This window comes from Rhinatrema bivittatum, chromosome 13 (assembly GCF_901001135.1).
Source record: "Rhinatrema bivittatum chromosome 13, aRhiBiv1.1, whole genome shotgun sequence".
Taxonomy (NCBI): Eukaryota; Metazoa; Chordata; class Amphibia; order Gymnophiona; family Rhinatrematidae; genus Rhinatrema; species Rhinatrema bivittatum.
Window position 1 is genome coordinate 34,959,553 of NC_042627.1, and position 12,179 is coordinate 34,971,731.

The window sequence follows — 12,179 nt, forward strand, 5'->3', positions numbered from 1 at the left end:
CAGGTTCTTGCTAGTATTTATTTAAAAAAAGGGGACTCTTAATAAATTCAATATTTGCCTCTCTGAGATTGTCACTTTGTTTCGGTCCTCTAAACTTAAAAGTTAATCCTGAAAAATTTGGGGCTGTTGAGTTTACCAGAAATAGCGATTAGGTGGACTTACCTACTCCTATCATGGCTAGAATCCAGTACCTCTGAAGAATACGGTCACTTCTTTAGGGGTACAACTAGATTCTTCACTCAAAGTCTCTTCATATGTTTCTAGTTCAGCGATCCTCTTTTTTTTCTTACGGTTCATTAGAAGACTGAAATTAAGGACTTTAAAATGCTCACCTATTCTCTTATACTCAATAGACTAGACTATTGCAATGCCATTCTTCATGGACTCTCTTTCAACCAAATTTGCAGACTTCAAACAATACAGAACACAGAAGCTAAAATAATCTTCGGTAAGAGGAAATGTGATCACATCAAGCCATTTCTCATCAAACGTTATTGGCTTCCTGTGTCTTATAGAATTCAAGATTGGTTGTCTAACTTTTTCAAGGCCTTTTGCTGGGGTACTCCTTCATATTTGTCAGTCTTCTTCTCCCATATTTACTTACATGTACTCTACATTCCTTACAACTAGTGCTTCTAGTTCTCCCCTCACCTAAACTGATGAGACTGGAAAACACTTGTGAAATCTGATTTTTATCATCTGGGGCCCAGTCTTTGAAACTCTTTTCCTTTGGCATCGTGCCTTGAAAAAAACTGCAACATTTAGGAAGCCCCTCAACTTTCCTTTTCACAAAGGCCTTCCAAGATGAACTGATTATCTGATTTTAGATATCTACGTTCCAAGTATTTAAACAGATATTTAATATTACTTTGTATAGTTTACTATAGTTTGTATGTCTATCTTTTATTTTCATTGTTTAAGTCTATTTTTTAATTTTAGTTATAGATTATGAATCTATAAATTGTATTGCTCACTTTTAGCTTTAATGTAAGGAATGTATTTTTTTAAATTTATGTACATCGCATTGATATACTTATGTAAGAATTGTGATTCATCAAGCCTAGTAAATTTAAAGAAAAAAAAAAGAGAATTATGAGTCTGGTGCACACTGAATTCTTTGCAAGTGTTTTCTTCTTTTATAAAAAATGTTTTCCTTGCCATCAAATTGCATAGCACTGTTTAGTAATGTTAGTAGATTGCTTTAAGGATTGTAAATTCAGAAATGTATTTGCTGTAATTGTGTATTCCATAAGGTGATCTAAATCTAAAAATGTAGTTTTCCAGTTACATATGGCTATCTGTACAGCTTTGTTTTGCAAAAGATGAAAACGCTGTGTTGCCAAAGCAATTCTTAAATAAAAATTAGGAAGAAGAGACTGGGAAAGTACTGGAGGCCGTCTGTTAATTAGCAGATGAGAAGAAAATAAGATGGAAGGCAGTACAGTACACAGAAAAATACCAACGATCAAAATAAACCTAATGAGACACTTGCTCTACGCATATTTTTCAAAGTCTTATTTTAGCAGTGTGACGGAGAGCAGCCTGTGACATTAAGAAAACAAAGGTGTAGGTGGTATTCTGGGTGTGTTACTGTTCTGAGGTTTTTGTGGTATAGATTGCATCTATTTTGATGTAGGAGGAATATATCAAAAGCTGGAAATTCTAGACGAGTTTAGATGACTTAGTATGAAAAAAAGTAGAAAATAATGCTACAAATAATTTTCCTTTATTTGACAAATATTTTATCACAGTCGTATTTTTATGCTTTGGTTAAAAAAAAAAAAATAGAGAGAGGAGGATGAAAAACCAAAACCCAACATACTTGTTCTTGGATGCCCACATTCTAATTTCAGTTATGTTGCCGAGCAGAAACCAGAACAGAGTTGGCTCAGATTCAGTCCAGATCATTCCCACTAAAATGAATTGTGTTAAATATTTTTTTAATCTTCTGAATTATGTAAAGACAGTTTACAAGGTTTAAGCTTAGGGAAACTTACCAAAGGTTTGCTGGATAGTAAATATTAGCAGACACCATTTATCTCCTTGTCTGGAATAGTGGTGAAGAAGGGAATTACTGGTGTTTTTGAAGGGTTACGTTTTGTATATGGTTATTCCCTCGATATCAATGTTTTAATGTGATCATTCCGCTGGCTTATGATATGGGTCAGTTTGTCACTTGCAGTCTAAGCTCTTGACTCCTTTTCTTTATAAATAGAGGCACTGCAGTTTTCAAGGGTGGGAAATTCTGCTAAGAGGGAGAGGTCTTTAGTTGGGAGGCAATTACTCCTTTCAAGAGGGGGGCAAAAATTTCTCTTTGGGAAAGGGGCTTGCAAACTTCGAGCTACTTGCCCCATTTCTAAAGAGTGGGCCAGGAGTGGAGGAGAGGCCTTTGACCATCAGTAAGTGCATTAGTCTGTCAGGGCTCTTAGGGAAAGTTAGCTAGATCTCTTGAGATGTTTGTTTGTTTGTTTATTTATTTATTGGTTTTTGTATACCGTCACTTGGGTTCCATCGTAATTAATATTTTGAGGATTAATAAGGATTGTTAAGCTTTTTAAATATTAATAAGCTGCTTTGCATGCACTTGCATGTGATGCAGCTCATTAATATTTTCCACACTTTGCCTTTTCTATATTTTCGGTAGCATACATTAATTTGTTTTTGGCACATGTTGCATGCCAAATGCACCTAAGTTATTAGTTCTCAAAAATATTTATGGAGCAAATGGTATACAGTCTGTGCTTCTATATAGAAATTTCTATCTTAGGGAATATGATATAGACTTTTTTGAAAAAAAAAACTTAAAATCCTAACCTAGAATTTATAGGGGGCAAGTTGCTGATTTCTTTTATTTTTAAAAGGCAGGATCATACTTATGTAGCCAATAGTTCTATTTATTTTCATTGTAAATATAAAAAGCATATGTATGTATACAAAATATATAAACTTTGGAATAAGGCACATACAACCTGTGATTAGTATAGATGCATCAAATCGCAAAGGATACCTCTATGCTAATCAAGTTGTATGTGCCTCATTCTTAACAAAAAAAAAAAAGCTGAATGCAATTAAAGAATACAAAGGAGATTAAAACAAAATAGCAATGCAAAGAAAGGTAGTAAATATGGTGGAGAAATGTAAATCAATAGGAAATTCCATGCAAATAAGAATACAAAGCTGATAAATAGTGGAGCAAGACTAGAATTTATTCTGAGGTCACTGTTGAGGTAGCCTAAATTGGAAGTTCATGGTTCCGGCTGTGGGCAAAAGGCTGCTACAAATAGCCAAGTTTTCTGCTTCTTCCTGAATGTGATATGGTCTGTGGTTAGCCTGATGTCTAGAGAGTTCCCAACCCTCTCCTGAAGGCACACCTAACCAGTTGGGTTTTAAGGATAACACTAATGATTATGCATGAGAGAGATTTTTATACATTGGAGATCCAGGGTATGCAAATCTATCTTATGCATATTCATTATGGATATCCTGAAAATGTAATTGGTTAGGTATGCCTCCAGGAGAAGGGTGGGAAACACTGGTCTAAAGCTAGTGAGTTCCAGAGGGTAGAGACCATTCCTGAAAAGGGTTGCTTCCTAGTGCTGGTAAGTCGCATTTCCTTGGAGTCTGGTGGTATTAAGCAAGTTTGAAGTAATGAGCACAGTGGGTGGGTGTATAGTCAGATTTTTTTTTTTTTTTTAAAGATTCTGTGGCAAATTTTTCATAAAGATTCACAGCTCTGACTGCAAAAATAAAATACATTTTTTAAACTGTTCACACTATTTATTTTTAAATGTTTAAATAAAACTTCATCATTGAACATGTACAAAAATCAACAATTTAGAAAGTAAAGGCATATGATTCAAACTTTTAACTGTAAAATGTCACTTTTGTTTTGAATTGATAGTACAATGATCCTTTTTATATTTTTGTGAGAGAATCCTTTTTGTAAAATATGAGTTTATGTATGCTGAAAATGCCCTCTGCATCAGCAGTTTGTCCTGCTGTTAATTGCACAAAAAAAATGTACACATAGGGCCGGATTTTAAAAGCCCTGCGCGCATAAGTCCCGGGGCTTCATAAAAGGGGGGAGGGGGCGTGTCGGGGGCGTGGTGCCAGCCCGGGGGCGTGGCCGAGGCCTCCAGACCAGCCCCTGGGTCAGGAGATGGTGCGCCAGCAGCCCGCTGGCGCGTGCAGATTTACACCTGCCTCGGGTAGGTGTAAATCTGCCGACAACGGTAGGGGGGGTTTAGATAGGGCCGGGGGGGTGAGTTAGGTAGGGGAAGGTGAGGGGAGGCGGAGGGAACAGGCAGCGCACGCCGGGCTCGGCGCGCGCAGGTTGCACAAATGTGCACCCCCTTGCGCGCCGACCCCGGATTTTATAAGTTACGCGCGTATCTTATAAAAACCAGCTTACTTTTGTTCGCGTGCTGTTTTTGAAAATGTACCCCATATATTGGGCACGTGGCAGCAGTTGAGTTAATGCAAATTTGAAACTTCATCAAGGCTTCTATGAATTGAAATGAATGCCCTCTTGCCTATCTGTGGGACACCACTAGTTGCAAACTTCCAAAAACATGTCCAAGTCTTATAGCTGGTGAGTGAATGATTGGCTACATATACAGGTCCAAGAACCTTTTGTACAAAGATGAAATTTGTCTGTTATTCTCTTACCTGCTAATTAAGGGCCTCTTTTGCTAATCATTTATTCCATAGACACAGAATGGGAGAAAAGCCATAGTAAATCAGTCCCTAAGTCATGGAAGTTAAATTGCACTTGTCTTGGGACTTCAGATTTTGGTTGAAAGCTCTGAGTTAAGTGCTTGACAGTCTGTGTAAACTAGTGGAGGTGTTGGCAAACTGGTGATTCAAAGAATGCGCTCAGCTATCTATTTTCAGAACCGGAGTATGTGCAGTCTTTATAAAGTACATACTGCTACATATAAATTTAGGTTATGTGCATGTATTATAATTATACATGTAAAGTTTGTGTGCATAATTTATTAAAAGGGTTTAGAAAGTGTGTTTTCCTACATTACAAATATACATGTATTTTTGGGACAAATACACAATATTTTATAAACTGTGAAGATCCTGCCATATAATGTATAAATCTCTGCAGACCCACTTATGTGCGCATTTGGTAATATTAGCAGACTACCAGAAATTAGGCTCTCAGTGGTTGTGGTGTATCTGTTCCTATAGAGAGGATGCATGTGTTTCCCTATCTGGATGATTGGCTAGTCAAGCATGTCTCAAGAAAGTGCAAACAAATCAATGTGCAAAGCCATTCTGGTGCTAGAGTTTGTCATACATCAGGGGTGGCCAACCTTTCACAAGTTAAGAGCCACCATGCCTGTTATGAGAGGAAAGGGGAAAGCCCTGCCCAAAAGAAAAAGGCCAATTTGCTCTCCCAGACGCACACACACGCACGCTCCCTCTTTCTCCCAGATCCAGGCACACTTGCACTCACTCTTTCTTCCCCAAACACACAGTGTCTATCCTTGAGATGCAAAGATGCATGTCTGCTGTTGTGCTGCTGCTCATGTGTTCACTCAATGCCTCCTGCCCTTTTACTACCATATTATTATGTAAAGTTCTTGCTTGCTGCAAGCCTTTCCACAGTCTGCAGCAGCTCCCTTCCTTTTCTATTCCCACCTCTTCTAAGCAACAACACTCTTGAAGAGACTCGCAGGTTCCACAGGTAGTGGATGTAGCCTGCGAAACAGTGAGTGACCAACCCTGCATTAACAGAATACCTCACACATGCAGAACACAGAGAGACCCCACCAAATACAGAATAGAGACCATAAGTATATAAATAGAAACATGCAGACAAAAACTGAACTGGAAACCACCATAAGCTAGACCCTGTTATGCAGTGCAATAATAATAAAACATCACTATTCCTCATAAAACAACAATAAAATAAAGAAATATAAAACATTAATTGTAATAAATAGTAAAACTATGCAACGAAAAGAATACATATTTTTAAATAGCTGATCAATAGAACATCCAATCATTTAAAAACATTTTTTAAAAAGTTTCCCAAACACCAATAAAATATTTCAAAACAGAAAACACATCAAAAACACCCAGTAAGTAAAGCTGAGTAAAATACCCCTGATTTCCATACCAGTGTTCATTGAATTAGTTACATACACACTCAAATACATGCTCTCTGCTTCACTTGCACACACATGCTCTCTTGCACATTCTCTCTCTCTCACATACATGCCCACAGACTCTTATACACTCATACACATGCTCAGGGACTCATTCATGCACACACGTGTGCACATTCATGGACTCATTCATACACTGTCAGACACATGCTCATGGTCTCATTTGCACATTGTCTCACTTTCTCACTGACACACATACTCACATACTTGTCGCTTGTGCATTCCAGAGGGGGGAGAAGAGCAACAGCCACCTGTGTAGAAGTAAAAAAAAAAAAAAAAAAAGTTTTAACTTACATTAGTGGTCGAGGGGATTCAGGCTGGGTCCATTAAGAACAGGTATTGGTGTGTTTGCCCAGAGACAGAGGGAAGCAATGGCAGGTGGTGAGGCAGCTGTTGGAGATCTCCTGGCTGCCTCCCACTTGTAGAGAGAGCCCATGTGAGGGGAAGTGGTGGCTGAAGTGTTTCCTAGCTTACCTGCACTGTTTTGGGGTGGGGGAGTTTGGGCAGCACTTTGGGCTCAGCTGAAGCTCTGAAATGCTTTGGCGGGGAGGAAACATGACGGGAAAATCCTGTAATCCTCCTTGGTGTTTGGCTCACTGGCTGGGCTTTCCCTGCAGGAAGGGCAGGTCTGATACTGGCAGGTCTCACTTGGATGCTGCTCCGATTGGCTGCTTACCAAATCTGACTTTTGAGCAGAAGGATGCAGACCCTTCACAGCAGCCAGCTCACCAGCAGAAACTGTAAGTTTACAAGCTGGCTGCATTGAAGGGGAAGGATTTCCACATGCAGAAGGCAGACAAAATTGCGCGTACATCAGTTGGTGTGGAGGAGGACTTGAGCTGGGAGCTGCACTTGGAAAGAGCTGCATGCAGCACATGAGATGCTGGTTGCCCACCCCTGCACTAGTAGGTCTTATGGTGTGAGGCGAAGGCCCCAGATACTTTTTCCTGCCTCATATAAAAATTGCTTGAATACCTTCAACATATCTCAGATTCTGGACTTAAAACTAACGCTATTAGGGTATGCTTCGGTGCAATTGGTGCGTGCATACCACCATGACGTAGAAAGAAGACAGGTTTCTGTACATTCTTTATTTCTAAGATTCATGTGGTGCTTGCTTCATTTGAAGGCCCCAACAGTCTCCCTGCAGTGTCTTGGTGTGGCTTTTGAAAGGCTGCTTTAGGCCTCCAAGCTCTTGTGAGCTAAAGTACCTTACCCGGAAGGTCACGTTTTTGGTGGGGGTCGCTTCAGCCAACAGCGTTGGAAAAACTTCAGGCTCTAGTAACTTTTATATAGCTTATACTAAGTTTCATCATAACAGGCAGGAAATAAATCAATCCAGTTTTGAGGGCCTTAATAGCAGGGACATATTTGGATATTGTTGAAGTTGCAGAGATGTGGTGCAATGAGTCATGACTGAGTTTTATAACCACACATTCTGTTCAGATAGGGCAGGAAAGCATAGCACTCTTTGTACAAAACATTAAAGTACTGAAATGCAAGGGCTATGGGGAAGGGAGGAGGCACTATTATGGGTTATCTTAGAAAGGGGAAATGGCACATCCATTTATACTGATGTGAGGGTGTTTGATGACATTAAATGTGCCTGTTCAATTTGGCTCCTGCTCAGGAATTCTTAGTGTGTAGCAGTAGTAAGGACTGATAAGGTCACTAGCATGTTATGTATCTGTTCAGCATAAGTGGATGCAATCTATGTATAAAGAAGTGTCCTACACTTCTTTATACATAGAAGTGTGGGACACTTCTATGTATAAAGCGGTTTACCCTTTCTTGGCAGTGTTTTTATCCTTACATTCTTTCCCTTAGTGGGGCCAAGACCAGGTCTTGCCCCTTAGTGGTGTTGAGAAAATATCTTCTATTTAAAAAATTAAAATAAATTCTCCTTTTGGCCAAATAGGTTAGAATTGCTGCTGTAATAGTTTAGATTAAAGGCACTTAATATATCAAAAATTGCTTATTTTAGTGCATGTTTTGGAAAAGGTTTTATTTTTCATTTGGTAAATGCTCAAAAAAACAAGAAAACCTTACTTTATGCTCACGAATTTATCACATCTTATCAAATCTTATACAATCTTATGTTTAAATTATTTTATTTCATATTTCAAATTGAAAACATTTTTTTGAAAATAGTTTCCATAATGTTTTCACATGCTTCAATTATTCATTCACACTTCATTCACACTATCCCTATAAATACCCCCAATGCTCCCTTAAACCTCTATTAAGAATACATCCATTTTTTCAAACAATATAAAACCATCCTTATTTATCTAACACCAAAGGACTTTCTGCTTGTACGCAGGACAAAATTTTCACTTAGAACGGCCCGTATATATCAAACCTCCTTTTCGTATACGGATTCACATTCCTGCCAAAGTGGCGTAACTTGTTAATATTCCTCTCTGTGTGATATTCCAATATTCCTTCAAATGCCCAACATAGCCAATTCCTCACTGTGTAATGTTCTGACACCGCTTCAAAAGCCCAGTTCTTCAAATGCCCAACGCCATGGCGTTTCAGTGGCATCCCGCCTGCATCAGGAGCAATTTAGAATCAAATCGGTCAACTTGAATCCACAGTGGAATGCCCAACGGCTGTGCAGAACACTTTATTTCAAAAACCTCTCCTCACTTTCATCAGGACTGCTTTTCAAGGTTTTATTTCCAATGCCTCTCGGCTGTGCAGAGCTTTGTTTCAGAAGCCTCTCCCCTGCTAGAAAGGCTTTAATATACTTTCATTCCGCCCGCTTTTCATTGTTTCAAATGCCTCTAGGCTATAGAAGCAGACTTCCACCGTATTCCGGGCTGTCTGAAAACATATAATGTGTATATATATAACTATGTAGTTTATCCTCCACTTTAAATGTGCCTATATCAATGTTTCTGCTGATCAAATATCCCTCAAGGTATTTTATTTTTTACCCACCCCACTCCTTACATACAAATGTTTTCATACCACCCACAATGTTACTATCACAACAATTTAAACTTTCCTATTCTTACAACAGCCAATTCAACCGACCTCGGTCTAATTTAAATACCTCCTAATCCCAGTTTACATATCGCTATTTATCCCTCTCCAAAAAAACCCTAAATGAAAACCTTTTTACACTCGCCTGATCTCATTCAACCACACCTTCCTCCTGCTAGTGTCTCTGCGGCAGTGAGCAATACCGCACCTCTACTAGAATTTAAATACCCCCACCCTCCCTACCATCATGCCGTCATGGACGTTCTAAGTGAAAATTTTGTCCTGCGTACAAGCAGAAAGTCCTTTGGTGTTAGATAAATAAGGATGTTTTTATATTGTTTGAAAAAATGGATGTATTTTTAATAGAGGTTTAGTGGAGCATTGGGGGTTTATAGGGATAGTGTGAATGAATAATTGAAACATGTGAAAACATTATGAAACTATTTTCAAAAAGTTTTCAATTTGAAATATGAAATAAAATTTAAATAACATAAGATTGTATAAGATTTGATAAATTCGTGAGCATAAAGTAAGGTTTTTTTGGGCATTTACCATTGAGAGAGAACAAGGGAAAATCGGTATTATATATTGAGTGTATTTATTTTTCATTTAACAAATATAATTGTATTCTTTTTGTAGGAGAAATCATGGTAAATGAAGTAAACTTTGTGAGAAAATGCATTGCAACAGATACAAGTCAGTTTGATCTATGGGGAAAGTTGGTCTGCACAAATTTCAAGATTTCCTTCATTACAGATGACCCTATGCCACTTCAGGTTTGTATCTTTAGCCATTGGGTGAGTGCTTAGTAGATATACCTGTTTATAATGGGGAATAATTATTATAGAAAGAAAAACATTTTCAGAAAGAGCCGCTGAAAATGTGATCATTTCAGTTTTAGCCAGCCTTTAGTGCAGGGGTAGGGAACCTATGGCTTGCGAGCCAGATGTGGCTCTTTTGATGGCTGCATCTGGCTCGCAGACAAATCTTTAATAAAAAAAAAAGTGAAAATCTTAACAAAACCCCCCCACCCTCCTGATGCCCCCCAAGACCTCCAAAATTAATTTACTACAACCCCCCCCCCCCCTGCCCCCCCCCCCCCAAGACCTGCCAAAAGTCCCTGGAGGTACAGCGGGGGTCTACGAGCGGTCCAGGAGCAATCTCCTGGACTTGGGCTGTCGGCTGCCAGTAGTCAAAATGGCGCCGACGGCCCTTTGCCCTCACTATGTCACAGGGGCTACCGCTGCCATTGGTCGACCCCAGTGACATAGTGAGGGCAAAGGGCCGTTGGCGCCATTTTGACTACTGGCAGCCGACAACCCAAGTCTAGGAGATCGCTCCCGGACCGCTCCTGGACCCCCGCTGGACCACCAGGGACTTTTGGCAGGTCTTGGGGAAAGGGGGGGTCAGGAGGGTGGGGGACTGTAGTAAATTAATTTTGGAGGTCTTGGGGGGTGTCAGGAGGGTGGGGGTTTTTGTTAGATTTTTACTTTTTTATTAAAGATTTGTCTGCGAGCCCTGGACCCCCTGCTGGACCACCAGGGACTTTTGGCAGGTCTTGGGGGGGGTCATGAGGGTGGGGGGTTGTAGTAAATTAATTTGGTAGGTCTTGTGTGGCTCTCACGGAATTACATTTTAAAATATGTGGCGTTCATGGTTCTCTCAGCCAAAAAGGTTCCCGACCCCTGCTTTAGTGTGTGGTTTGTTTGGGTTTTTTTTTTTCCTGTTCTTGCTAAGAAACCATGCACCATGTATTTTCTAGGTTGGGCATCAGTAACATTGCACATTAATTATATAAATACCTCTGAAACTCCATGGAATCCTGGTCACACAAATTTAAAAGAGCATGCTACTCTAATAGAAAATGATTTTATTTCTAAAGCAGCTCCAGACTGTACATAGTATGATAAATTCTGCAGGACGTTTGGGTGGATATTGTCTAAAAACATATCCACATGTACTATAAACATGTTACCAGATGCCTTTCAAGCAAGTAGTTTTGTTAAAATGCTTTTTTTCCCGTCTATAAGCAGGCTGAATTAGCCATGCTGTCTGGGACATCCCCCTGGTGGCCCAAAGCAGGAAAACTTTCTCCACAGATTCAGAGCTGTGCTCTGCGCAGCTGTTCCCACGTGATTACCCAACCGTTGGTTTTTGTTCTTCCCGCGCAGCTCATAGATGCGGATTCTCTCTCTCGCACCTTTTCTTTTTTTTTTTTTCTCTGCGACAGGATGTCTCTGAGAGCCCAACAACAATGGGCCAAAAATATTGCCAGGCTGAAGAACGACTCTGGTTCGTATACCCAACACACACCGCTTCACCCAGTCATCCCTAGCTCTGAAACTAAGAAGCCTACAATAGGTAAACAAGCAGCATTGCTGGACCCGGTCTCCAAGGGACAGGGATAGGTAGAAAAACCGTCCAGAGAGGCTAACAGTGGGGATTCGGGAGACAAACCCCCCGAAAGACCCCACGGCACCATCCAAACCGAAAGCCACCCTGCAGGAACCAATAGCCCCAAAAAAGGCAAAGCACAATGCAAGTCGGCGCATGGCACATAATGTCGAAGGATGCACGACACGCCACGACACTTGGCGCTGATGCAGGCTTTATCGAAGCATGCATCAAAAGACAAAAAGAAAGATAGCCATTCAACACAGGACCATCACTCGTCTACGCCTTCGCACAGGAAGCAGAAACTGAAGGAAGGCACTCAGGCCCCATGGCGTACAGATCCACAGGTTGTTTTCACTCAGGAAGAACTATACGGACATGGACATAGATGTCATGAAGATCTAAGACGGGTCTTCATCTTCCTCTTCCAGGGGTAGTATATTTACAGGCCTCTCTGTGGTCTCTAAATGGAAGCGAGAACAGCCTTAGCTACAGGAACCCCTGGTGAAAAAATGTAGATCCCATCCCGAATCCAATGTTCAGTCACGTAACAGGGAACCGGATTCCTCTGTCCTTTTGGCGGCACTGCCTTCTTCTAAGACCAGACGGACG

The 12,179-nt window shown here is 40.2% G+C and overlaps 1 protein-coding gene across 1 annotated transcript in view; it reads left to right on the forward strand.

The window, feature by feature from the left end:
• MTMR10 (myotubularin related protein 10) overlaps nt 1–12,179 on the forward strand; it is a 144,446-nt gene that overhangs the window by 18,893 nt on the left and 113,374 nt on the right. The window contains 1 exon segment of the mRNA XM_029575968.1: nt 9,813–9,949. Within this exon segment, the coding sequence (XP_029431828.1) occupies nt 9,813–9,949 (137 nt within the window).